The sequence below is a fragment of the Nipponia nippon genome, unplaced genomic scaffold (genome assembly GCF_047370975.1).
Source record: "Nipponia nippon isolate SJK-2023a ecotype South Korea unplaced genomic scaffold, ASM4737097v1 scaffold_2, whole genome shotgun sequence".
Classification (NCBI taxonomy): Eukaryota; Metazoa; Chordata; class Aves; order Pelecaniformes; family Threskiornithidae; genus Nipponia; species Nipponia nippon.
This window is the reverse complement of record NW_028262336.1, coordinates 128,925,211-128,952,039: the sequence shown is the minus strand read 5'-3', so window position 1 is coordinate 128,952,039 and position 26,829 is coordinate 128,925,211. Positions and strand designations below refer to the sequence as shown.

General features: G+C 45.6%; 1 protein-coding gene across 7 annotated transcripts in view; it reads left to right on the top strand.

The window, feature by feature from the left end:
• GDPD5 (glycerophosphodiester phosphodiesterase domain containing 5) overlaps window positions 1-26,829 on the top strand; it is a 178,841-nt gene that overhangs the window by 130,253 nt on the left and 21,759 nt on the right. For all 7 annotated transcript variants that reach the window (XM_087758242.1, XM_087758236.1, XM_087758239.1 and 4 more), the window contains exons 4-9: window positions 4,088-4,181; window positions 4,853-4,912; window positions 8,225-8,323; window positions 10,274-10,367; window positions 14,059-14,204; window positions 24,575-24,657. In XM_087758242.1, the coding sequence (XP_087614368.1) occupies window positions 4,088-4,181; window positions 4,853-4,912; window positions 8,225-8,323; window positions 10,274-10,367; window positions 14,059-14,204; window positions 24,575-24,657 (576 nt within the window). The remainder of the gene's footprint in view (window positions 1-4,087; window positions 4,182-4,852; window positions 4,913-8,224; window positions 8,324-10,273; window positions 10,368-14,058; window positions 14,205-24,574; window positions 24,658-26,829) is intronic.

Sequence of the window (26,829 nt, the reverse complement as noted above, 5' to 3'; positions counted from 1 at the left end):
CTTTGTAACTGTCTGTCAGACAGTGTGGGCAGCAATTAGATCATCTCATAGCTTCTCCTCTGTGAGACTAAACAAATCCAGCTTCCTCGAGCTTTCCTAGTAATCTGTGTTCCCTGGGTGCCTCACCATCTTGGTTTGGTACTTCTGCATTGGACTCCCTACACATCCTCCTTGAACTGTCCAAAGAAAGGCAATGAAGCTGTGAAAGGTCTGGAGCACAAGTCTCAAGAGGAGCGGCTGAGGGAACTGGGGTTGATTGAGGCTGAGGGGGGACCTTATTGCTCTCTACAACTGCCTGAAAGGAGGCTGGAGCCAGGTGGGGGTCGGTCTCTTCTCCCAAGTAACAAGTGATAGGACAAGAGGAAACGGCCTCAAGTTGTGCAAGGGGAGGTTTAGATTGGATACTAAGAAAAACTTCTTCGCCAAAAGGATTGTTAAGCACTGGAAGAGGCTGCCCGGGGAAGTGGTGGTGTCCCCATCCCTGGAGGTATTTTAAAAGCTGGGGAGATGTGGTGCTTAGGGACATGGTTTAGTGGTGGACTTGATAGTGTTGTGTTAATGGTTGGCCTTTATGATCTTAAAGGTCTTTTCCAGCCTAAATGATTCTATGACTCTAACTCGGAGGCCCAAACCAGGGCACGGAGGTGCTGGTGCCACCTCACCAGTGCTGAGCAGAGGGGAGAGCAACTTCCCTTGGTCTGCTGGTGACAGTTCTCTAAATGCTACCCACTAGTTGGTTTGACTTATTCACAGTGGAGATATCCTGTTGGCTGATTCAACCTCATGTCCTCCATAACCCCAGATCCTTCTCAACAGGGTTATTGGCATGCTAATGTAAAGCCCCATCATTCTAGTTGAAACTAGAATGCACTGCAATACCTCTGTTCTGTGGGTTTTTTTGTTAAAATGGTACTTGAAACTTGTTTCTTAACCCAGATGTGCAGAGCATAGCTAAATGCTGCTGAGCAGCTGCCAGAGGTGACTTAAGAGGTAGCAGAAACCTACAGATTAGCATAGCAAACCCTGCCCGTAGTTCAGGCATGTTTGGGGTCCAGCAGTGGATGCCCCTATCTATGTAAAACCAAACTGACCTAATTAAATTGTGGCAGTGATAGGGTTTACCTACATAAATGTGGGTATTTGGCCTTTAGACTTGTAAAGACTTCAGGGACTATTCTGAGATTGAAATGGGCTTTAGAAAGACAAGGCAAAATTATAGCCCAGCATGTATTGCTTGCAGGCTTTTAACTGTTTTCTGCAAGGCTGAATATGCAATGAGGTCCTTGTCAGTGAAAGGGCTTTGTGCCTTTTAAATTTAAGTAAATATTTTTTTTTTAATTTATCGCTTTGGGCATTTGCCTCTTTGGTGTCTATGCTTAATTGCATTATACTTCAGATCTCCAGTGTGCAAGCTATATACTGCAACAGAAAGCTCAATGTTGGTTAATGAAGGATGTGGAAGATGCTGTAATTTGTGAACCTGGCTGTGTTCCCTCTGGAGCAGGACTAATAAATGCAAGACTGTGTAGACAATATTTTCTTCCTTAGTTCTGGAGAAGGCTCATCTGGTTCATAACTACCATGGAAACAGCATTTTAAAACAGTCATTTGCACATCAAGTGAAGACCTGACACTGTCAGAGGGACACTTGAGGGGATATCAGAGCAAAAACTTAACTGTACCGAAGCTGAGCTAAGGAAGCTCTTGGTGGTGGCATGAGCAAAGACTTCAGAGGAGCCCTCTTTTCTTTTTTCCCTCTTTTTTTTTTTTTATTAACAGCATGTCTGAATCTCTCCATATCCCTTTTGTTATGGCTCTTTGAATCCCTGAACAGAACCCGGACATTTGTCATGTTTGTTGAGCCCAATGACTTGCTCTCCAGATCCTATGTGGGAGCTTTACTCCTGGACAGAATGGATGGGGCAGTTGTCGAGCCAGAGTTTGGCTGATGAATGATGCTGGATTTGAGTGGTGGGGAGGAGGTCAAGTCTTTGACCTGCTTGCATGCAGCATTTTGTCTGTTGTAACCAAAAAAAGCAATGAAAAACCCTGGGTCCTAGTCTTGGTCAGTTTATTGAATGAGCTGATGAGTAGGGCTGAGGAAGGCCAGTGGGACCATTTGATCTGAGCCCCATGCTGTCAGATGTTGGAGAAGCCCAGTGTCTACTGTGTTATGGGATCCTTTAATACAGTGAAGTCTGTCTCAACTCAGCCTTCTGGAGTCTCTGCTCAGGTGTGTTCTGAATCTGGTTGCTCCTCTTCAGCAGAACTCGGTCCTGAGATTGGCAGGTCAGGATGGGCTTCCTGTGGTCCTGTGTTCAGAAGTGCATAGGAGATCACAGCACCTAGGCATGGAGATAAAGTTAACCCCAATCCAAGTCAACCTAGTGGTGTTTTTTCTAAAAAGTGTTAATCTGAGTCAGGCTTGAACTCTCAGAAGTTGTGAGAAGGTTTCTGGGATTTGGCTATCTCTGTCCTGGTGTGGTGGGACCTGGGTCTCCTGCATTTCTGGCCAGGGATAGTTGACTGAGTCTATCTTGTGTCTTGCTGTGGTTTTGCTGTAATGTGCTTTAATGACTCTCGAATCCAACTCCAGGACAGTTTTACTGGGAAGCATATTGCTATTTAAATGCCAATTTGACATTTGAGACCCACTGCTAGGCAGAAGGGACAGTGTCTCTTACCATGCTGCTGCTATCAATAATGGTCTGCTTCACCTGGTGCTCCTCTTCATAAAGCTTTCGCTGCCCATTGGCTTCATGAAAATGATGAGGAGAGGCAGGATGCTGAGCTGAATCTGTCCTCTGAAATACAGGGTTGGAAAACCTGATAACTGAGAGTGGGGAGGATACCTGGGTAAATAGAGGAGAGGAGGGAAGAAAAATCAGCTTCAGCAGGAGGGTGGAGGCTACTTCTTTGCCTGTTGGTTGGAGAGGTGGTGGAGGAAGAGCACTGCAATCCCAACAGCTAAAGCAGTGAGTGAATGTGGGGTTTTCTGTTTTTAGAGCAGTGCTGTGGCCACTAGGCTGTTAGAAAAACATGTGGCTTCTATGCTTTTGTGCTGCTAAGCCTTGACGAGATGACAGCTGTTCTGCATGTGTGCAGTGAAACTGGGGGGAATTCACTGGTGAGTGATGGCCTAGAGGAACCAAAGCTGGTTTGGAGATATATGCTTTGGAGATATACCTGTAGGATGTCACCTTGTACCTCGGTATTGCTCTAAACTTGCTTCAGTCCTGCCTCTGATCCTCCAGCGCATCAGGACATTGGTGCTGCCTCTTGCCAAGGTTGGATCACAGAGCTATTGAATGGCCCATCTCTTATTTAGAGCTTTAAGGCAAACTGAAGGACCAGGATGAGGGAACCCACTGAGCCAAAAAACCCCACAGGCATCCTTCAGGCTGGGCACACCAACCCTTCGGTCAGTTGAAGATGAGAAGGTCAGAAGGATGCAGTTCCTCTAGCCAGCCCCATTTTGGGAAGTCCTGAGCCCAACTCCTGACAGCCTCTGCTCTTGCAGGATTGGACCTTCTCTACAGTCCATTGGAATAAGAGACTGTCTGCGATAGGTACAGGAGAACCAATTTCTTCCATCGGCTCGTCCCTCTGCAAAGAGTTTGCATCTTGAGTATATAGCACAGCTATGCACAGCAACATTCATTTTCTTCTCGTCCTTGATACTATCTCTATATTGTATTTATTAGTCTATGAGAACATGGGACAGTGTTGGATCTATCGTTTAGGCAAACACCACCACATGTGGGAATACTTTTCCCTTGTTTGCAGGGAATATTGTTCTGAAAACTCAAGTTCTGGTCCTGTATGATTTCCCCCCCACTCCCCTAAAGTAATGTTGTTGCTGTGTTTGACATAATTGTCTGATTCCTCTTTGCAGAGTTAATTTTCCATGGGGGGATCAAAGGACAAACACTGGATTTTGTTTCAAAGTGACTTATTCTTTTTGCTGCCTATCTCCCATCTGTATAGTGGAAATGGAAAGGCCCATTTCTAAAGTTTTGTCTGATCCTAGTGAAGTTGCTATGGTGTTGAATCTCTTTTTAATCTGTCCTTCATGCTTATCTTTCAGGTTTTTATATAACCGAATGGGATATTGGAGTGACTGGTCCATTCCAATACTTGTAACAACTGCTGCTGGCTTTACATACATTACAGTGTTACTGGTGAGTAGAATGAAATGCCATTTCCTAAAGGTTTGTACGTTTGTTTTAAAAAGGATATGTACTTCTCGGTCCACCTATGACTTGAGCAATTTTCCTTTCAGAAGTGATTTCTCTCTCCTTCTCTCTCTTAGTCTTAAGTTACCTAAAATAAATGGAAAGTGAAAAATTCATGGTCTTTGACCTCAGATGATCAAGAGCAAAGACAGAGACCCTGATACTGGCGGTACAGCTGGCCTGAGGAGAAATACAGCTTTTGTTTCCCTTAGTATGGTCCCAACCCCACTTTGGTGTATCTTCCCAATCACAACTACAAGTTGTTTCCCCTCATCCCAGGGTGCTGGAACCTTCAAGGTGGTGTCCATTGAGGTAGTGTGCCCCTGGCCTCAGGTAGTTGGTGCTTTCTGAGGTCCCAGGAGCTGTGCACCCATGGATCAGACTCTCCAACTCCCTGCCTCTTGGAGGCTGGTCTTTTCCTCCACATCCTTGGCTTTGGAGAGGATTTGTCTGTACAGATGAGCTAGGTGTTGTCTGCTTGACCCATCCCCACTCCAGCCCTGCTTTCTGCCCTGGCCTGTTGGGTTATCTTTTGGGGTGGTGGTGTGTTCCTGCATGTGCAAACACTTGATGGTTGTGAAGTGCCATTGTCTGACTTGAATTTTTTTTCCTCCCAGATACTAGCACTATGTCACATAGCTGTGGGACAGCAAATGAACCTGCACTGGCTTCACAAGGTAAATGGCTCTTCTCAGCTTGGAAAGGAGCAGGATCTCAATAAAATAGGAGTCTAAGGAGCGGGTGGTGTATGTGGTACTTGCTTTCATGACGTTTTTGAGAAAAGCATAAACTTTAGATGTCTATGGTGCATGTGTCCTCATCTCAGAGGACCAAGCAAATTGCACAGTAGGGGCAGTCAAAGCCTGGGGACAATAACTTTGCTCCATGGTTGGTGAAATGCTTTGGGGTACCTGCTGACTTTTGGAGATTGAGAAACACTGTGTCATTAGAGCACCTTGACTTTGGTCTTGGCTCAGGGTGGTATTCCATTATGAACCTCTCTGGTGCTCCTTTCTGTGCTGAACCCAGCCCTGGAGGAGGGGCTGAGCAGATGTGAAGCTTTTCAGGACGTACTTGGAAGAACCGACTGTGGAAAAGCCTTGGGAAAAGATGTAGGTGTTAAAACTGGGGGAGTGCAATGTGCAGGTTGTGGTTTGCTGGAACCCACGGAGGTCCTGACTTGTATGTAATGCAGTTTGGAAAAAAAAAAAAAAAATTACTGTGAAATGTAAGAGAAGATGCAGATCTGATGTTTGGAGCACAGAAGGGGAGAGGAAGGGTATGTAGCAAGCTGTGGGGAGAGACAGTGCCAAGGAAAATAGCTTGGCAGGATTCAATTGTAACTGGCAATCTGCTAATAGGTAATTAAGGGACCAGTCCTGAATCTGCCAATACACGGCTCCTCCTGAAATTGGTTGTTCTGCAAGTGACAAGGTCTTGCAGGATCAGAGCCTGAACGGATGTACCACCTCCAGGACAGGGAGAGCACAGACCTCCCCGCCCTCTTTTTTTTTTTTTTTTTTTCCTAGAAACTATAGAAATTATTCTTCCTTGGGAGGAGGGGATGCAATGCAAAGGGGAGGGGGGGGGGGCGTCTGACTGCTGCTGGAAAATAAATTGTCGATTCTTGAGTCTAACATATGTTTCTCCATCGGGGGAAATGGTATTTTTCAGACATGCTCCAGGTGGCTGGTGGGTTTGGATGAGTAAGTCCAGAAGAGGAATGTGTTGGTGGAGATCAGTTAGTTCTTGCCTACAGAAACCCACCCTTCCTTCCCTTCTTCCAAAAAAGTCCACCTTTCATCACAACTCAGATGCGTTGCTCTGTCTCTCTCTTCCCTTCCCCACACCTCCCTCAGCTTTCTAAGGAGGTTTAGATAAGAGACTGGATTAAGTTAATATTCTTCTCTGCAACCGTGCTGAATTACCTTCAAATATAGATTAAAGCACATGGGAAAGGCTGGTATGTGCAAATAGCACAATTCCTTCCAATTTTCTCCTGTAATCCTGCAAAAAGAGCTAACAATCGTAAGCCAAGTTGGAGATGCGTGAGGAGGGTAAGAAGCAATATAGTGGAGCTGATGGGAGGAGGAAATGATGGAATGGTGATATGCTTGTGTCCTAACACCTCTGGGCTGAACAGGGCAGCAACATCAAGGGGAATTAGGGCTGTACTGAAGAAATCTAGTTGACAGAATCTTCTGTGACTGCTGAATTTGGAGTTCAGCTTTGGGGGATATACAATGGACGAAAAGTAGATTCAGTCTGGGTTGTGTGCTTGTGTCACACTCTGGCAGGCAGCCCAGAGGTCAGACCACAGGATGGGGGAAGCAGAATGACTACTGCATGCAAAGCCCCATGGCAAAGTGCAATTGTCCACATGCATTGCTTTGTGCTTTATTAATTCAGAGTCCTCAATGAGGAAATATCTTGAAATAGTGTGGCTTGTCATTATAGGTAGCTGGGGGGCATCCCTTAAATAGGCAAGTAAATCCTGTTCTTCCTTGGATGTGCAGAAATGGGTTGGTTAAGGTTAGCAGGTGGTTTGAATGCAGCCTCTTGGTTCGGGGATCCTCTTCAGCCTGGGGCATCTGGATCTTTTGGACCCTTCTGCTGCCCCATGTGTTTTGCTCATGTTCCCTGAAAGTTGGAGGCTCGAGGTAAGCCACTGCTGTCCTATGGACACCTCTCGTGCTGTTGGCAGGTCTGTCTGTGGGCAGCCAGGAGAGGAACAGCAAGTGGGAACTGAGGGCTAAACTAGAAAGAGAAATCCTGTCCTTATGTACAAAAGGTATTTCTGTAAACATTGGGAATGTGAGGGTTTTTTTATTTCCTTCTCTAAGGTATTAAGTAAACCTGAAATCAGTCTAGAGATGTCCTGTGCCATGTAGATGATTAGTTCACTGTTACGTATCAGTTGGCCTTTTCTGCCCAAGTCTCGCACGCAGATTTCGGATCTAGACAGTACATGAGATCAAGACACAGAGCAGCAGCATCCTTTTAATCCAGCAGGCATGTGGTACAGCAGAGACTGAGATACCAGACGGAGAGGCGGAGGATGGTGAACTATTTTTTGACGGGCAGCCCAGATTTTAGGTCTTTACAGCTGGAGTTATTTCTATGGCAGTTTTTGACAGTTTGAACTTTTTACCTTCAAAATGGAGGTGACGTTTTCTTTTTGACTGCTCCGCTCAGACTTCTGAGTGCTTCCATGTGGAGGGAGAGGGAGGCTGGGGGAAGTGGCTGATGGACTGGGTCTCGTTCTGCCACCTCAGTTCAGCCACTGTCATCCAGAGCCTCTTCTCAAGTTGCAATATCTGTTATAACTGCTCAGTCAACACGGCTTGAATGCTGACTGCACAGTTGTTGCCATTTCAGACCCAGGTGAAGTCACATCAATGCACGAAGTTGTGCTGAACCATCTCAGAGATGATTGCTTAGTGATGGGGATGCTCAGCCTTGCTTTGCACACATGTTCACCCTTTACTGAGAAGTGTGATGTTTGTCTGTTGGGTGTGTTCAAGTTTTATCCCTGAACACAAGCATTAGAGAGTCAAGTTGAGTGAGGTCCACCGCCCTCCCATCGCGCTGGTGCATCACAGGCTGTTGCAGCAGGGCCAGGTGAATCCGGGATCATCTCCTGAAGTTGCCTGGCAGAATCCAATCTGTATTAAAGCTGTTTCTAATCTAGTTTGTTGGCAGGGCAAATCACCTGATCTTTCCATGCCATTGGCCACTGTGTGAAGAAAGTGAGAGATCATCCATGAGATGTGCCCTCCTGGGACTGTTTAGCTCAGTGTTGTATCTTCAGTGGTGGAAAGGGGAGGTTATGCTGGGACAGTGCACAAGCCCAACCTCTTTCCTTGTGGTTCCTAAGGCTAGTTGTTTTAGGCAGTTTATTACAGACAAAAGTTTTCTGTTTCCCAGTCTGTAGAACTTCTATGATAATGGTAGGGTCCAGTATGTAAATACTCTCGTATTTGTTGCAGATTGGCCTGATTACAACCTTGATAACTACCGTGGTGACCATGTCATCGATAGCACAGCTTTGGGACGATGAATGGGAAATGGTATTTATTTCACTGCAAGTAAGTTGCTTCAAGGATGCTTCTCTGGGTGGGGAAAGGGACCAGCGCAGCTACATGTCATGGACTTTGTGTCTTTCTACTGTATAAAACCCTGTCTCGATGTTTATCACTCCCAAAATTGAAATCTTGGCAATGAGAAAATTTGCAGCAAAACTCCCATGGAGTCCTGGAGGCCACCACATCACTTTGTCTCCATCTCCTGGGCTCTTTCCTTTAAACTCAAACCAGGGTTCGGCTGTGGAGTTAGAGGTGGAAAATACTGAGGCTGCATCTGACTCAGAGTTGCTGGAGGGAGAGGGCAATTCCTCCACTTGGTTTTGGCTAGCAATGCTCTGGACGTTGGTGTCTAGGCCTGGAGCATCATGCTTTGCCCAGTCCTGTGGGAGGAGTACTCTGGGTTTGTTTTTTACATTGCACATAAATTTATATATAATCTCTAACAAAGAATGCAACTTCTGTGCTCTAGTACTCTTTTAAGAAAGACTTGTGGTATGCTGCAGACTATATAAGTGTTAAAGGAAAGTAGTTGCAAACTGTTAGTTTCTTGATAGACCTGCTCTCTATTCCTTTTTTTCCTCTCCCTCAAAAAGGGGTCCAAAAAATATTTTGCCTATAAAAGGCTTGAGAGGTTTTACTGGTGCTTACTGCTGTGTACTTGGGAGTATGCAAATATACACAAATGCGGGGGGGGGGGGGGGAATAGCATTCACACAAGTGACTAACAGTTCTCAGAAGTGCTTCCCTTTTTCATCTTTTTTTTTTTTTTAAAGATTTAGGCAAGCAATTGGAGAACAAAAACATGACTCAGAGGATCCATCTCAAACTTTCTCTCGTGGTGTCCCATGGTGATACACAGTTCAGGTGTTCATGGAATCATAGAATAGTTTGGGTTGGAAGGGACTTTTAAAGGCCACCTAGTCCAACCCCCCTGCCATAAGCAGGGACACCTTCAACTAGATTGCCTTGCTCAGAGCCCTGTCCAGCCTGACCTTGAATGTTTTCCAGGGATGGGACATCTACCACCTCTACCACCATGGCCTCCTCTGGCCCTGCTCCAACAGCTCCATGTCCTTCCCGTGCTGAGGACCCCCGAGCTGGACGCAGGGCTCCAGGGGGGTCTCCCCAGAGCGGAGCAGAGGGGCAGAATCCTCTCCCTCGCCCTGCTGCCCACACTGCGGGGGATGCAGCCCAGGAGACGCTTGGCTTTCTGGGCTGCCAGTGCACGTTGCTGGCTCATGGCCAGATTTTCATCTGCCAGCACCCCCAAGTCCTTCTCCTCAGGGCTGCTCTCCATCCCTTCGTCCCCCAGCCTGCATGGATACTGGGGGTTGCCCTCACCCAGGTGCAGGACCTTGCACTTGACTTTGTTGAACCTCATGAGGTTCACATGGGTCCATGTCTTGAGTTTGTCCAGGTCTCTTGAATGGCATCTCATCCCTCAGGCGTGTCAACTGTACCACTCATCTTGGTGTCATCTGCAAACTTGCTGAGGGTGCACTCGATCCCACCGTCAATGCCATTGATGAAGATATTAAACAGTACTGGTCCCCATACAGGCACCTGAGGGACACCACTCGTCACTGATTTCCATCCAGACATTCGAGCCGTTGACCAGTCTTCAACTGGACTACACCAAATTTAAAAGAGCCTTACTTGAATTTGCATGGTGTCTAAGGAGGCCTTTTCCAAATATCTGTGTTATTGGGTGAGCTCTTCCCCAAGAAAGGTTTAGAGCTTTCCTGCTTTGCCTTCGTAGTCTGAGTGCCAAAGGCAACGGCAGGGTTTGGAAGAAGAGATGGCCAAAACAATGCAGCAGCCTGATGCAGGAATGGTGTGAAATCCAACTGAAAAGAGTGGTGTGATGCACTATGGAGCCTGCAAGATCAATGAATTTGCAAGGTGCCGACTTGTTTGTCATCATTTTTTCTCTCCTGTTCTTGTGTCCTGCAGGCCACAGCCCCTTTCTTGCACATAGGAGCACTTGCGGCGGTCACAGCCCTGTCGTGGTTGATAGCGGGGCAGTTTGCACGAACAGAAAAAGCCAGTGAGTACCACTCGTCCTTGTGTGGTGGTCGGGGGCTGGTGGGTGGCTGTTGGGGCGTTGGGTCCTCCCGTTGAGAACCAGCTGGCAGGAGGCAGTGCTGGTTCCTTCCCTGGGCTCAGCAGCCTCCAGCTCAGCCATGTTGGGGAAGTAGATGCTCTCCTAGAGTAATGTGGCTGAAACTGGAGTGGGTGAATCTGGTCTTGGGATGCATCTAGATCCCATGGCTGCTGCTTTGTGGTTGGAAGTGCACCAGGGTTGGAGGTGAAAGGGCTGTTTTCAATGACGCAACGAATAGAAGCTTCCAGATTTTCCATCAATCTGCTTTAGAAAACATAAATGCACCCTCTGGAGCTAATGTGCAGTGTTCTTCTCTGGATCTTATAGGCACTTCTCCCGTCCCCCACCTCCTTGGCTCTTTGGATCTGGCTTTTGAAAGCCTTCATGGACTTGTTGCTTGTGATGCAGTAGCACCCAGAGGGCTCAGTAGAGATCTGGTCCCCTGATGGTTAGGTGCTTCCTTAAATGCATGTTGAGACACGGTCAAAGGTCTAAGGGAGCAGAGTGGTGAAGGACACACTGAACCCAGGTCTTCTTGCTGATGGTGCTGTCCACTGAAATAAGCTCTTCTGTGCATCTCCCCTGTCCCATCTCCTTGCCAGGGGCTCTCCCAAGCCTGAGCTGTTCCTCCAGATTTTCTTGTGAAATAATTCGATCCTTCTGTGCCCTCAGAAGTGCTTTTCTTCAGGGCGTCCATGGATGTTCTCAGACATTTGTGCCAGCTCCAGAAAAATTCTTTTAATTGGTATTTAACCTGCAGCAAAACACAAGCCCTGGAAGGATTTGGCAGCACCTGCAAAAGACTTCCAACAAGTGGGAGTTAAGAATGAGGAAACGGTGTCTGAAGATTGAAAGATTTTGATATCCAGAGAGACCTTTCAAAGAAAGAATTGCTTTGCCTTAATTTATAAATATGCCAATAAAGCCGTACCTGCTTCTTCTTAAATATGTCCTAGCATGTAATTAGGCTGCCAGTTGAGGGAGGATTTGTGGTTACGCCTAGAGCAGAGACTGCATGTGCTCCTTCTGAATTCCTCATACTTTTTCTCTTGCAGCTGAGTTCCCTGAAAATGGCTTTTTGTTTGTTTGTTTTTAATAAGCCAGGAAGCTGTTTTCCTTCTCTTTTTTTCTGCTCCTCGGTTGGGGTTTTTTTGTTTGTTTGTTTTTAAGCAAAAACATTCATCTCTTCTGTACCATTGGATCTTAAAGTTATTTTAGGGTCATTTTACTTGTGAAAGGTATCTTACCTGGAGGAGCTTACAGACTTTTTTGTACAGATATGTTTGATATGGTAGTGTTAAAAATGGAAGAGAAGAACTGAAATCTCTGTGAGAACATAGTCACTTGTAATGGGAAAATAAGATTTCACTCACTAATAATAATCTTTTAGAAATAACTGGTGCAGCTGCAGTCATTGGAACAACAATCTGTTCTTCTCGTTTTTGAGGCATGTGACAATCTTCAGCAACCGGCTTTTTTACTGAGCAAATTTACAGGTTTTTTGGTGGTTTTTTGTTGTTGTTGGTTTTTTTTTTTTTTTTGATTCCCCCAGTGCAACTTTTTCCAAACCTGAAGAATAGAAGTTTCTTGAATAGCTACAGTGTTTTAAAAGGTAGTAGCTTGTTTTCAAAGCTTGCTTCTGAGGTCAGGTAGAAAACATTGGACTCAAAGCAGCCCTGGAAGCCTTGAGTAGCAAACAGCAGTGTGAGAAACATGCTCTTCCAGGAGCCCAAACTAGGCTGGAGTGGTCACTAAGAGCAGGAGGAATGGAGAAGGAAGGCTTGCATCTAAGTGTTGTCATGTTGTAGAAAGTGGGAGATTTATCTGTCCTGCTTGCTTGGCTTGGGTGGTCACCAGGAGAACTTCTTCCATACAGACCATCCAACCTGAAATTGAATAGTAAGTGCTTTGCGTGTGTTTCATGCATGTATTTCATTTCGGGTTTTTTGTGGGTGGTCTCAGTTCCCACATATGCGTGGCTGGGTGAGGTCTTCAGCTCCATTTTAACATGGTCTGTGACCCATGCTGAGGTATCCTTTCCTTGTGGGTGCAGTCCAATGGTAAAAATACTTGGAAGCCCATGCATTTCACATGGTACTTGCCTTTAGCCTCAATCCGAGTTGTTTAATCCCTAAACTGCACTACCGGGAAGGAAGGGACCAGATTCTTTACACAGCCTGAGACTTTGCTGACAATTAGGCTGATTTTCAAAGCCTGGTTGGTGTGTGGTGTTTCTGGAGTGAGCAAGAATTGGGTCAGGATAACGTCCTGTGTCCGTCTGGAGGTTTTGATGCTGGTAATGCACAACTCCAGGGCACCATACCTTTATAGTGCAGGCCACAGCATGAACTCACTTAGCAAGATGCCTTTCAGTTCCTTGAATGCTCTGTGGGTGATTGACATCTCTTCCAGAGAGGAGGAAAAATTAGCTGGCAAAGTTACTAGTGTTACTTTCTGGCTTGTAGGAACATGTTTGAATGAGGCTATTAGATGCTGGATGCAAAAAGAAGTTTATGTGTGAAACCAGATCAGTTGTGGTCAGGAGCAGAGCTGGGCTGTTCTGTCCTTCCCCTAAAAGAAACTGCTTTCTCTACCTTGTGTCCCTGGCAAATATTTGTTTTAAAAGGGGTTTTTTGGAGGTTCTCCCTTGAGTTCCAAAACCTTAATGAGTTTGAAAAATAAACAATAATAATTAAAAAAAAATAAATGAAGTCTTATGCTTTAATAGCTGTGGTTTCAAGTGACTCCAAATAGCTCAGGAGTTCAAAGATGCCTGTTGTTCTTTATATGGAATACACCTCTGTTGGGAACAAGGGGTGTTTCTGTTGCACTGTCAGCACCTTCGAAAGATTCCCAGATGCTTTGGACTTTGTGAGAAGTCGCTGGTAGTTGGAGGCGGGTGGCTGAGGCATGGTGTGGGAGGCAGGACTGCTCATCTGGCCCCAAGCGCTGCAGCCAGGACCCTCTTTGCTGTGTTTGCCAGTCCTGTAGTATTGCTGCTTGCAGAGACCCTGGGAAGTGCAGCACCGTCAAAACCCAAGGATTTATTTAAACATGTCCAACTTAATCAGTAAAACATTACTGAAAATTAACTCGGTTCTGGCTGGCACAAATCCTAATGCAGAAGAAGTTTAAGTGGTGTTACCCTGGCTGAAATGGGTGGTGTTGGTGAACCACCAATGCAAACACAAGTGATGTAAACCCACGTGATACTAAAAGCACCAACATGGTGCTGTGACTTATGTGTAGATATGTTTAACTGGTGATCTCTTTCTGCTGTCAGGCAGAGCAAAATTTGGTGCTGTCCCACCCAAAGAGCTGGAAATCAGCAGTGTTTTGGGCTATGTTACTGGGACTTCAAGTAATTCGCTTAACTTTTTGTTTCCCCAATGCAAAATGAAGTGAAAACCTCCCTCGGAACTTCAGTAGCTCAAAGAGTTTTTTGTTTGTTTGTTTGTTTTAAATAGAATAAATTTTTCCATAAACACAGAGCTCTGCTGTTGTACTAGGGGCAATGACTGTAGACCAGTCTCTCCTCCGGAGGAAGACGAAGGTATCTTGACTTTTGCTCCTGTGGTGTGAGGAGGTCAGAACCAACATTTTCACCAGCTCTTTCTCTCTCTTTCCATCTCAGCTTCTCAGATGCTGGTGTTCACTGCATACCTTGCAGTTGTAGTTGCACTTTACCTCGTCCCCCTCACCATCTCGTCCCCTTGCATAATGGAGAAGAAGGCTCTGGGACCAAAGCCAGCCATTATAGGTCACCGCGGAGCACCGATGGTGAGTAGTCTCACATTATTAGTACTGTGTTGTCTGACTTTTCTGCCTGTGTAAAGGATGGTACTGGATCTGGTGGTCTCCACGCTGCTCTCCAGAGAGAATATATATGACAAATATAACTTTGAGGCACCCCTCCTGGCTAGAATTACTGTGGTGGTAAATCAGTACGTGAACCCAGAGTCAAGTCATGCCCCAGATGTTCTAGATGCCTTACAAACAAAAGGGCAATCCTTGCCTTGCTCAGCGTGGTTTGTGCCACTGCACTTTTCTGGCTGCTAGTTCTGCTGGTTTTTGTTCTCCAGGCTTGGCCCTTGAGCTGCAGCTGTAGAAGTTTGTGGTGATTTTTTTATTTATTTATTTATTTTTTTTTTTAGAGCTCAAGGCTCAGTCTTTGTGTCCTTTGCAGGACCTCACCAGCAGTCATTAAACTCAGCTCACAGCAAAATGCCTTGAGTATGTGGCAATCTACAAAAACAAACAAACAAGCTGTGCTGACCCTACATGACTGCACGATACTCTTGCATTGCAGATCATCATGAGACTGGGTGAGGTGGTGAAACATTCCTGTCATCTGCCTCTGGGAAGACCTTGAAATCATAATCATATAGTTTGTCCTTCTCCGAGGTTTCTGGACATGTCTAGGCTAAAGATGGAGCATGTTGGCTTGAGCACAGTCCTGGGCTTGGCTAAAGCTGTCCTGTGGTGTTTGGTCATGCTGGTCTGGGTCTCTAGTCTGGGTGCTTCTGTACCTAGGTCTGTTGAATGGTTGCACCTCCATCTCTCTCTGCTAGTTGATTGACTTCAGAAAGGATAGCAAACTGCAGTGTAGGCACTGGCCTTGCAAATGTTTTTTTGTTTTGTTTTAAGGCATCCAACTAACTTTTTTGCTGATGTTCAAAGCAGAAGAAAATATCTGTATACGCTGTCAGAACCTATTTGGCAGGCTGGTGCGTGCTTGAGCTCCTCTCCAAGTTTAAGAGCGCGCACTAGGAGTTTGCTAGGTGAGATAAACACCTGTCGTGACACAGAAGTATTTTATTTTCGTTCTCTCTATTTTCAATGATTTCTTTCTTTAAGAATCCCTTGAAATGCCAGCTTAATTTGCATCACTCTTAACTATATTGCCTCTGTGGGTGGTGGAATGAAGTTCTGGGCATGATAAATGCTTTTTTCCTGTCCCACTGAGTTTGTACCAGCCATGAAGGCCAGAAGCAGCCAAGTGAGAACCTGGGCTCTGCATGCTTTCTGCATGGCAGCAAATCACAAAACCTGTTAGGAGATTTTCTTCCTGAGGGCTTTCCAGGCCTATGAGCCCCCCATAACCTTCTAAAGAAACTAAACAGCGGGCAAATATTTTCCAGATAGTTTACATAAACCTTATCTGGAGCAAGACTCCCAGTAGAGACTTGGCCCTTTGCTTCATGTTCTTCCTTGGAGCCAGCAAACACTCCTTGCAGTATGGAATAAACCTATCTGGGAACATGCTGACTGCATGTTAGAGTGCAAAGGTTGATCAAGAGCAGTGGTGGAGGACACTCAGGGCCATGTGTGGAACTGTGGCCCAGGTGTTGTTCAGCAGGATGCATCCCTCCCCTTCACTGTTCCCCGATACACAGAGCTGGTTGTCTGTTAGCAGCAGATGGTTTGCTCTGAAGCCCACAAGAAGCGAGATCAGAGACTAACAAGCCTTGTTCCAACCTCCAAGCAATATGTCCCATGATGAGTTGGCAGTAGGTTTATCCAATCGCTTTGCCTTTGCTGTATGTGTAATGAGTGTCCTCCAACTGTGCCCTTGAATGGCAAAGCTGAGATGGGAGCAGAAAGATGAAGACCAGAGAGAGGTGGTCAAAACTTCCTTCCGTACTTCCATCTATGCCCAGCTTTTCACTGTATCAAATGTCACCCTGAGTTTGAAGAGCTCCACCTACAGTGCAAGGCCTCAGGTTGTACAAAGTCATATCTGCTTGGAAACCAATGATTTTAAAGCCTTGTCAGAAGGCATTTCTGCTAATAGGGTCTTGTTTCACAGGGCTGCTTGCTACGCTTTTGCTGTTGAGCCCAACTGTACGTAGATTTAGTTTGGAGAAATGGCCAAGTGGAGCTGGGGAGGAGGAAATAGCCCAGAGAAGAGTCTGGAGGCTGGGCTGTAGGACACAGACATCCTCCCTTGGGCAACGTCAAGATCAAAAGTCTGCAGAGCCTGGGAGTTTGGGACCTGAGGTGAAACTAGATCTAGTGGGATGAGATAAAAAGCGATGAAATATTTGCCTTCAAATCTCCTGAAGCAAGACAAATGTGATTTGCTGTGCAGGCAAATGTGCTCTCTGATAGAGCCTGATAGCTGGTTGCTTTGCCTGTCTGGCAGGACTGGGTCCGTAATATAGCATTTGCACGTCCAATGCTCTTATGCTACAAAGACACAAATACAACTGAGTGCTCTTCTGACAAAAGCCAGCAAAGGAGGAGATCCATGGGATGGCTGAAGACGCTTGTTGTCCTGAAGTAAAGGATTTGTTGGGGATGTGGCGTATGGTATATGGGGCAAAAGGTGGAGAAATGGAGAGTTTCCCAGGAAAGGTGTAGATGTGTGCACTTCCTGAGGGATACTGATCCATCAGTGCATGCAGCCTGCTCCTCAAACAGGGGCAACAATCTTCCTTTGCACTCCGGAGCCTGCCTTCCTCTATGAATGCACACACCCTGTCTCTCTTCTCTTGTCCCTTTAGGATTTTTAAGAGCAGCATTCATAGTGTCTGTGTGCCTGCGACTGAACTGCTGTCCTTGTTCTGTGGAGGAAAAAAGTGAGGAACAGAGGCCATATGGCTCATATAATTTCTTGAAACACTGGAGGAGAGAAAAAGTCTTTGCATTTTAAGTAGCAAGAGAAAATCAGAAACCATCCTGGCATCTGTACCTAAATGAAGTGTGACTTTTTGCAGCACAGGAGAGCTACTGGTCCCACGCTGGCTGACCATTTGTCTGTAGCGGTAGTGCTCCTCCAAGCAACGTCCCTTTGGTATCATTCTGTTCTTCCGTGAGCTTTAATTCACTGCTAAAAAGGCTCTTCTGCATGACTCCTCCTACCTTCCCTTGCCTAAATGTCATCCAGTCGTGCCCACTTTTCGCTGTGCTAAATGTCCATTCCCATCAGGGTGCTACTGAAAACCCTTTCTCTTAGCAGGTGTTTAGTTAATCAATCAGTTTCTTTTCAAAGGCTTTTTTTAAAATGAATTATTCAGTCTCCAGATCAGTTTCTGTCCTTCTGGACTCCCATCAGGAGAGCATCAGGGTTGTAGCAGCAATGTGCTGGGAATTGAGGGCTCCAGCCCTCGCTTGTTATCTGTTGGTTTGAAAGGGTCTTGTCCTGATGGGTACAGGAATCATCTGACACCCCAAAACATGAGATGGGGTTCTCTGTAAATTTTCCATGTTAATATATTAAACTTTTCAGATGGTTTTATGAGCCGGTGTCTGTTGTCTGTGGTCTTCCATCTTTTTTTATTCTTACAAAAATCTAGTTGCATTTTGTCTTCAATGGCAATAGACTTGACTGTCTTCTCCCTATGATGGTGAATTATGCCACTTATGCTGAGGATAAGCCAAAACAAGGGTAGGAAGTAAAAGCTGGGACCAAATATGAGATGGAAAGGAGGACTTGATCCAGTAGGACACCAACTTCTACTGCCGTTTTCACCTTTAAAGTCTTCTCCCAAATGTCTTTCCTCAGATGGTGCTTCAGGTTGAGGCAGGTTGTCTTTGCTTTTGGGGTCTGAAGAAGGTGCTGTCCATAATGTTGAATCCTACTTGCTTTTAGGTTGTTAGTCTTAAATATACATTCCTTATAAAAATAATTAGGCTCATCGTGATGATCTTTGATCTCAAATTGTAGGCAAATCACCCAAAGGATTAATAATAGCAAGGACTTAAGTGAGCAAGAGCTGTATCTGTCTCCTTGGAAACCTTCATGAAGCCTGGAAACTCATCTCTCATTACTGGGGCCAGAAAGTTACTGGTTGGTCTAAAAACGATCAGGCTAAACCTGTGGAAACCATCCAAGCATGTCAGAGGCAAGAAGAGCTCTTGATTTCAGAGCTGGAGGCTACAAATAGCATCAAAATAAACGCTTTTGGCAAACCACCCGTACAGCTGGTTTTTGGCATGTCTTGACAGCACTGAGAAAGACTGTGCCGAAACAGCTGTCCGTGTGCCGTGAAGCATGCGGCGCTCATGCCGTCAGGCTCCTTCCTGCACAGCAGATGATGTCCATCTCCTTGCTGAGCACAGGCACCGTGCCAGGAGGAGCATTTTTTTGGCAGTGCTGACTCATTACCTTTGAGCAACTCCAGAGTGGAAAAGTACCCATTGCTGGGACAAAGCACCTTGGTGGGCAGCCAACGTTTAATTGTACTTAGGATTTGCCTGTTGGGTTTCTACATGGGAATGCTTTGCTTTGACAGGGAGTATGTCATGCTGGTCCTGGGAAAATTCCAGCAAATATGGCCTTGGACGTGTGGAGGTGTGTTGGGTTGGGTTTTTTTGACACCTGAAGGTGAAGCCTCCAATATATGTTGGCGTTCCCACAGAGATACTGTTTTGTCATCTTGTGGAGCCAGCTATCGATAGAAACAGTAATGAAGACTTCTCGTTGGGACTGTGGCTTATTGGAGAGCTTTCAGCTGATGACAAACTGGTAATTTCTTTCTGATGCTTTGGGGTTTTTGTTTTCTTGGTGGTTTTGAGGGCCTAAAACTTTTTGAGTACTAAAACTTTGCCATCAGCCATTTGGGATGGCTTGGTTTTTTAAAGGCTCTGAAGTGCTTTGGTTTGTACTGCTTGTGCTGCTGAAATCAATAAGCATTTGGTTTGCTGTATGTCTTATGCACACACACCTGTTAAAAATATGGCCAGTTAACCTGTCTGCTGCTCTGATCGATAGTAACAAACAATCGCAATTAGCATCTTCTGTAAGACCTGGAGAAAGGCTTGTGTTCACTGAACTAAATCTATGTAAGATTAGGTAGTCTTTGGTTAAATCAAGCTTTGGCTTTTTTTGTGTGTAGTACAACAATAATGAGGTCTCACCTCCTGTATCTAGTTATTAAATCCCTTATGAGTTTATCCTGTTGTCCAAGGCAATACTTTTATCTTTTTTTTCTCTTTTCGTTTTGCACTTTTTCACTTCCTTTCAGTCTAGTTGAGCTGTTTCCAGAAGTTCTGGATATGGATGCTCTCTAAAATACCTAGAATTCCTAGAGATTAAGGACACCCTTTATTTTTTAAACAGTATTGTTATTGCCTTATTGACCTGGCATGATATGACACTAATGCTGAAATCAACGTACTGGCAGATCCCACACTATGTCCCATACAGGGAACTTCCAAAGGGCACCTTTTTAACAGAAAGGAAAATACCATTTTTCAGGTATCTCCCTAATCGTGCCTTGTGTTTTTAGTCCAATTATTGGCTCATGAGGACATTGATACTGGAAAGGAGCGATAAGGGAGGGGAAAATTTAAAAAAAATTTAAATGATGCCCATGTTCCCGGAAGGATGAGAGAATATCCTTAAAGTTTGTCGATGAAGCAAAGATCAAATCCTTCAGCGCAGCTCAGCGCCCAATGCCAGAGGTGTGCAGTGGCGTAGTGGTTAGTTTGGAACAAATTCAGTTCTTCTGTGCAAGCTTCTTCGTTAGCCTCCCCAACATGCAAATGAGGCAGTGATTTTTTTCTTTTTTTTTTTGAAGGCCTAGCAAGGTGGCTAATTAGGGGAAAAATACAGTGTAGCAAGGCTGCGCTGCTCTAACTAGTGTGCTTTCATAATCTTCGTTAAGGAAGGTCCAAAGCTTGACTCCATTTGAAAGCATTTGCCATTGACTTTTAAGCACAAAAATAGTCAAAATGAGTTCATTCATGGGTAATTTTGTAGAAATTACTTGCTGTATCTCTCTAGTAGGAAGAAATGAATAGTAGCCTGATTTTTGCAAGGGATGAGCCTATCAAACCAAGTGTGAAGAGAAGGAACAGCTTCTACAAACCCTGCCTGGGGTCTGTCTGTGGCTTTCAGTGGATGTTGGCATGTTTTATATAGGACAGAGGTTCTGGAGTGAAATCGTTGCTTTGTGCCCCAGGGTTCCCTTCACTTTAGCACTGGTTTCGTAAGAAATCGGTTGTGTCCAGTTGCACTGGATCACTGCAAACCTGGATTTGGGTTTTAGACATAATGTGCCTAAATGTGTTGTATCAAGGAGGAAAACCCATTGAAGAAGCTGGAGGGAGACAGAGAGAAACACAAGCAGAAAGATTATGTGTTTGTTTAGTTCTTGCGGTTTTGCTGTAAAACCTTTTTTAAAAAATCAGCATTAATCTCAGCAAGTAATTTCTGTACCAGCAACTGTCCTGCTTGGATGCCTCTCTGCCCTAAACATGCTGAATTTAAGGCTTCAGCTCCCTCTTGCTTGGAGGGAAAGAGAGACAGACTGGGATGATGGAACTATCTGTTACTCAGATTCTCTCTTTTCACAAAAAGCTCACATTGTAAGGGATATGAACTCCTGGTATAGAGAGATCCTGCCTCCAAAGTGGTGCCAGGGGAACCTCCAGGAACAGGCAGCATCTAGTTTTAAGGGGACAGAATTAAATTTGCTTTCCTGGCTTTCTGGTTGACCTTTACTGGGTTATGTCATTGGTGTGAGTGGCTTGTTCAGTCCCCTCAAGGCTACGATCGACCGAGAGGTTTAGAAACTGGGGAGGACAGCTTTCTGCATCGATGATGGACTCATTTGAAGATGCAATTTTTCACATCAGGGTGACTGGCTCAGGCCAGGTTAGGAGCTAACCCACCACATGCTCACACGAAGATGACGTCTTTGCCTGGAAGGCTTATAATCCCCTTTTCAAAAGCTTCTGTCAAGTAATAGCATTGTGGTGTTATAGAGACTACCGAGCTGTGCTGGGTAGCACCCAGCACGGCTCTTCCCCCCAGTAACAAGCGGTAGGATGAGAGGAAACGGCCTCAAGTTGCACCAGGGGAGGTTTGGGTTGGACATTAGGAGAAACTTCTTCCCCGAAAGGGCTGTCAGGCACTGGAAGAGGCTGCCCAGGGCAGGGGCTGAGTCCCCATCCCTGGAGGTATTTTAAAAGACAGGTAGATGTGGTGCTTAGGGATATGGTTTAGTAGTGGCCTTGGCAGTGTTGGGTTAATGGTTGGGCTCGATGATCTTAAAGGTCTTTTCCAACCTAAATGATTCTATGATTCTATGCCGTTGTGGGGCACGGTGTTACGGAGAGCGATTCTGCTGATGTCCATGCTGTTTGCTGATTCAGAGCAGCCAGATATATTCATCCATCTGTGATGCTCTTCAAGAGGATGCTCTTCACTTCTAGAGGTGGTGTGATGAAGACGATGTTACAGCTCCTAAGTTTGTATTTGGAAGGTCAGACCTTAAGTGACAGCCTGTCCTTAGAACAGTTTTAAAATGCTGCTTCCTCTGCACAGCGGCAGTTTTCAACACAGATCTGGCCAGAGTTTTGTAAATTTATTTAACTTGCGTTTGGGATCAAGTTCCTGGGAAAGGAATGGATGTGCCTCATATCTGAGTGGCCACATGCAGCCCTGGGGCGTCCAGTTACGTTTTGCCCTTCTTGAAGGGTGAAGTGTGCTCTGCAGGCTCTGTAGGGGCTAGAGATGAGGCAGGAGTGGAATATTCCACTCCTGGGGCTGAGATCATTTCTCCATGGGGTTAAGCTCAGTGGCATCTGTCTGAGTGCTGAAGATGGGACAGTCTCAGTGTGCTGAGTTTTAAAACTCAATGAAAATCTCAGTTTTTAACTCACTGCCACCCGTATTTTGGCACTGCCCCTAAGGTGCACAAACATCACTACTATCTTTACGTGGCCAAATTCGTCCAGTCTGGCAAGAAGCATTTTTAATCTTGTTATCAAACAGCAGACCCTGTGCCCTCTCTGGGTTAGGATTCTGCTGTGCCACAGTTTGGTGTACAGGTAAGACATGAGAAGACCTTGTTACATGCTGGTCCGCCTCTACAGAGGTGGAATACTGCTGTAGCCGTGCTTGTTTGCCTTCGTTACCCCCGATTCATGCAATATGAGCTCTTCATTGTGTAGGTTTGTAACAGCAGTGCCGTCCTACCCTTGCCGTCCTACCCTTGCCGTCCTACCCTTGCCGTCCTACCCTTGCCGTCCTACCCTTGCCGTCCTACCCTTGCCGTCCTACCCTTGCCGTCCTACCCTTGCCGTCCTACCCTTGTCACAGGGTTTTACGTTGATTGCTTAGTGGAGGTAGTCCAACCTGCCCTTTCCAATCTCCCTTAGCCTGGGAGATGATTTACAACTCAACACACTTTGCTTTTCTATTCCTTGTACGTCTGCATCCCTGGCAAAACTGCTTATAGGGGTGTGGGTTCAGTCGCTGCTTGATGTGGTGTCACATCTTGAGCTGGAACTTGCATTGCATCCACCCGGCAACCCTTCCTGACTTAAGCTGGTGGTCTTGCATCACCCTTTGGTTTCTCTAGGTCAGCTGTCTCTAGTTTGAACAGTACACACTTTATTTCCTTGTGATTGCTGCAGTCTCCGAAAGCAAATATGGAGCATTACCCTGTAGAGAGAGGATCACCTTACAGTGTTATCCTGAGGAAACCTGAGCTACTTGGGGGTGGGGGGGAACCCGAGATGCTGAAAGCAACCCAAGGAAATGGAGCAGGTCTGCCTGGATGGGATCTCTAGATCTTTATGTGGCTGCTGCTCCCTGCTGACAGCTCTGGGCATCGTGAATATATCGCAAAAAGCTCTTTCAGCTCGACCTTGCGTGACCCAGCACTGGGCTGTGCAAGAGGGTGTGATGGGGGCGTTGCCTCTGTATTCTCCTAAACAAGTCAGGCTTTGATTGGGAGCTTTTTTAGGAAGGTAATGTGCCTCCGTGTTGCTTTTGTTGAACAAAAAGAAAAGCGAACTAATACTGATGCGTGGCTTGAGCCAGAGGAATTCAGTAGAGAGATACTGGAGCTATGTGAAGGTTGTTGCTGACGTTTGGTCTGATTATTTTTCTCCAAAGCTTTGCTGACCTGAGCATGTAAGGTCATCAGCTAATAAGAAAACAAATGATTCTCAGAGACACCTTAAACTCTTGAGCAATTTTTTGTGTTTGTTGTTCACGTTGCTTGCATGGTGCATTGAGGCCTTTGTTCTTAATTATTACTCTTTCCAAACCCTGAGTAATTCTTGAAAATCATGGGTTTGTGAATGCTCATTGTGTCTTGATGGAAACTTACTGATCCTGGTGGTGGAAGGGATGAGTGGAAAAATAGGATGTTACAGGTGCTCTAAACCTGAAAGCAAAATTGGAAAAAAGAAAATTATTTTTTTTAAATAGCTTTATTTTGATGTGCTCATGTTTCAGTGCAGAAAACCTGCCAGATTTTCTCTCCATAGTTGTCGTCTTTTTTTCTGGTCTGCCTGTTTGTTGGTTTATGGACATTTTGGGGCTAGCTATGCTGTACTGGCTTTATAGAAAAACAAAGTATTTGTCTTCACACTGTATTGTTTTTAAACAAACCAGAATTCTGTTACAATCTGCTCCATTTGACAGGAAGGAATTTGAAATAGCATTTGAGTCCTTATCTGTGATAGCCATAGGGATAAATATTCTAGGCTTAAGGCTATTTTTTTAATTGTTGTTAAAACTAACTAGAACACTTGTTGTTAGAGAAATTATCTGATTTTTAGACTGAGAGACAGATGACTTTATTGAATGAGTAGATGGGGAAATAAAATGTGTGCTATAGAACCTGTGGTCTAGTTGTTCTCCATGATGTGGATAATACCCTGGTTTATGGATTTTTCTTCTTTCTATAATGGCATTGTAATCACTGTTGGCATAGAAAAGTAGGAGAATGAAGAACTGTTAAGGTGTTTTAGATAGCTCTAGATCTAACCTGTGGACAGAGAATTGGCATCACATTTACAATCACTTTCTGGGGATCTCCAGCAAGCCACTGTTTGGGGGACCATGCTGGTGAGCAAATCTCTCATGTACTAATTTTGCACCAGACCTCGAGCTGGCTGGGTTTCTGGTATTGCAGGTCATGGTAACTCTTCATTGAACTCTGTCCTGTGTGTGAAAGACCATTGGTGGAGTCAAATGTATTGGTCATCCTCAGGCTTCAGTAAGATTCAATTCTGCCTGGGGGATGCTGGTACTCCAGTGTAACTGGCCACTACGTAATCTGCAAAACAAGATTGTTTTGGCTTCCTAATATCTCTAAACCTTCCTTCCAGCATCCTCACTGACACTGCTTTGTAAGCTTTTCCACTTACTACTAACCTCTCATTGCTCTTTTTTTTCCCCATAGTTGGCACCAGAAAACACTCTGATGTCCTTCCAGAAGGCAGTGGAGCAGAAGATGTATGGAGTCCAAGCTGATGTCGTACTGAGGTAAGCCAGTGTGCTGGTCTGAGACTCTCTGTGGATGGCCCAAACCATGCTGGTGGGTCTTTCCTATCTAGTGTGTGTGTCTCACCCCAAGAAGGCCATGGAGGGGCTGGAGCGTGGCCAGAGCAGGGCGGCGAGGCTGGGGCAGGGGCTGGAGCACAAGGCTGGGGAGGAGCGGCTGGGGGAGCTGGGGGGGCTCAGCCTGGAGAAGAGGAGGCTGAGGGGAGCCCTCATCGCTCTCTGCAACGGCCTGAAAGGAGGCTGGAGCCAGGGGGGGTTGGTCTCTTCTCCCCAGGAACAAGCAATGGGACGAGAGGGAACGGCCTCAAGCTGCGCCAGGGCAGGTTTGGGTTCGGTATTGGGAAAAACTTCTTCCCCGAAAGAGCTGTCAGGCATTGGAAGAGGCTGCCCAGGGCAGGGGCTGAGTCCCTGTCCCTGGGGGGATTTAAAAGCCGGGGAGATGTGGTGCTTGGGGACATGGTTTAGTGGTGGCCTTGGCAGTGCTGGGTTAACGGTTGGCCTTGATGATCTCCTATGTCTTTTCCAACCTAAATGATTCTGTGATTCTATGATAAATGTGACTTTTGCTGTGATGACCCAGGTACAGAGAGAGCGGAGATCCCAAACTGACTTCATTGCACTGCAAGTATTCAGGAGGGTTTTTATGAGCCTTGCAAAACCGTCACAAGAATTCAGCAGCCCAGGAATAAGACTTTTCTCCTCCTCCCCTCCCTTGCGTGTCACTAATGCTGGGGGAAGGAGGAACTTGGTGATACTGCTGACTGTCAGAAAGTCATTCCTTGCAGGCAAATGTTGAGCTGAATTGACAAGGCCAATTTAGAGAGGATTATTTCAAGAACCGTGCTCTGTTCCAGGAGTTTGATAATTCTTTAATATTCTTGTTCCTTTTCTGAACTGTGTCTTTTTGCATGTGTTACATAGACGTGCAAGAGAGCAAAAGTGGTATGAAGGGAACAGTAATGCCTTATCTTGGTGATCCCTCAGTTTGTCTCAGTTCCAGTTATAAATACAAGAAAGACTCAAAGCTGATTTTTTTTTTTTTTTTTTTTTTTTTTTTTTCCCCTGACCACTTTGGAGGTTGGTGTTGATGGAAAGATATTTTTGCCTGGTGGAAGATGGGCTTCTGAAATTTAATTGTTAGGGTACTTTTTCTTCTTTCCATAATTGCTTGAGAGCAAATGATATAAAAACTAAAGGAATTTCTTCCCCCTAGGGAGGGAAGGTCCTTGTGGAAGGCTGAAGTATGAACTGGGATGTTTGTGATAACAATTCTTCTTTCAAAAATTAAGTCATTAACTGTTGTGAAGGGACAACATGACTATCCAAACTCACAAATGAGCGCCTGGCTCATGTGGTGGCTGAATCAGTTACTTCCCTTAGCACTGGCCAAGGAGAAAGGTGGTCTTTTGGGAGGAGGAGGAGAGCTGGAAAAGCTCCAAGAGCTTTCCATCTTGCCACTCATCAGCCATCCCAGAGGAGTACTTGAAGCATCCCATAGCTTAAACAATGCCCTTGATTGGCCCAGTTATCTGAGGTCCTCCCTAGGAGAGCCAAGTCTCTTTATAAAAAGATGACTCCAGTGACCTTCAGACCAAAAAGTGAGCTATCAGTACAGCTGGCACAGCTTTGGGAAAGGTTTGCTGCACAGCACCCATTGCTGTCATTATCCCTTTGAAAGATGCTCTTTCGGCCTGCGGCTGGATAGGTCCACTCCCTCCTGGATGTTTCCATGTTCTTCTAGGCACATGTCAGCCATGGGTGGGCTGCTTGCACATACACTCTGACCCACCACACCCTGCTGCCTACCCATGACACACCCCAAACTGGGTGGCCCTGGTTATAAAGCCAGTGCTGGTTATAAAGCCACCTTTGTTTCAAGCAGCAGGAGTGTAGTATCACTGTGTGTTCCTCTCTCATTTTCCACCTCCTCCCGCATCTCTTCTACTAAAGCCCTGTTTTTTGTCTCTAAATTATTTTTTCAAACCTGTGCCTGCTAATATGTTGCGGTTAGCCTCGGGTAGTGCTGAGTGACTCTGTAAGGGGCAGGATTAGACAGGAGGGAGCGAATGTTAAGTGCCCCATAGGATTTCCACACTGTGGTTAAGGCTCAGCTCTATCTGATGATGCTCTGCTATGAGATGTTAAGACTTCAGC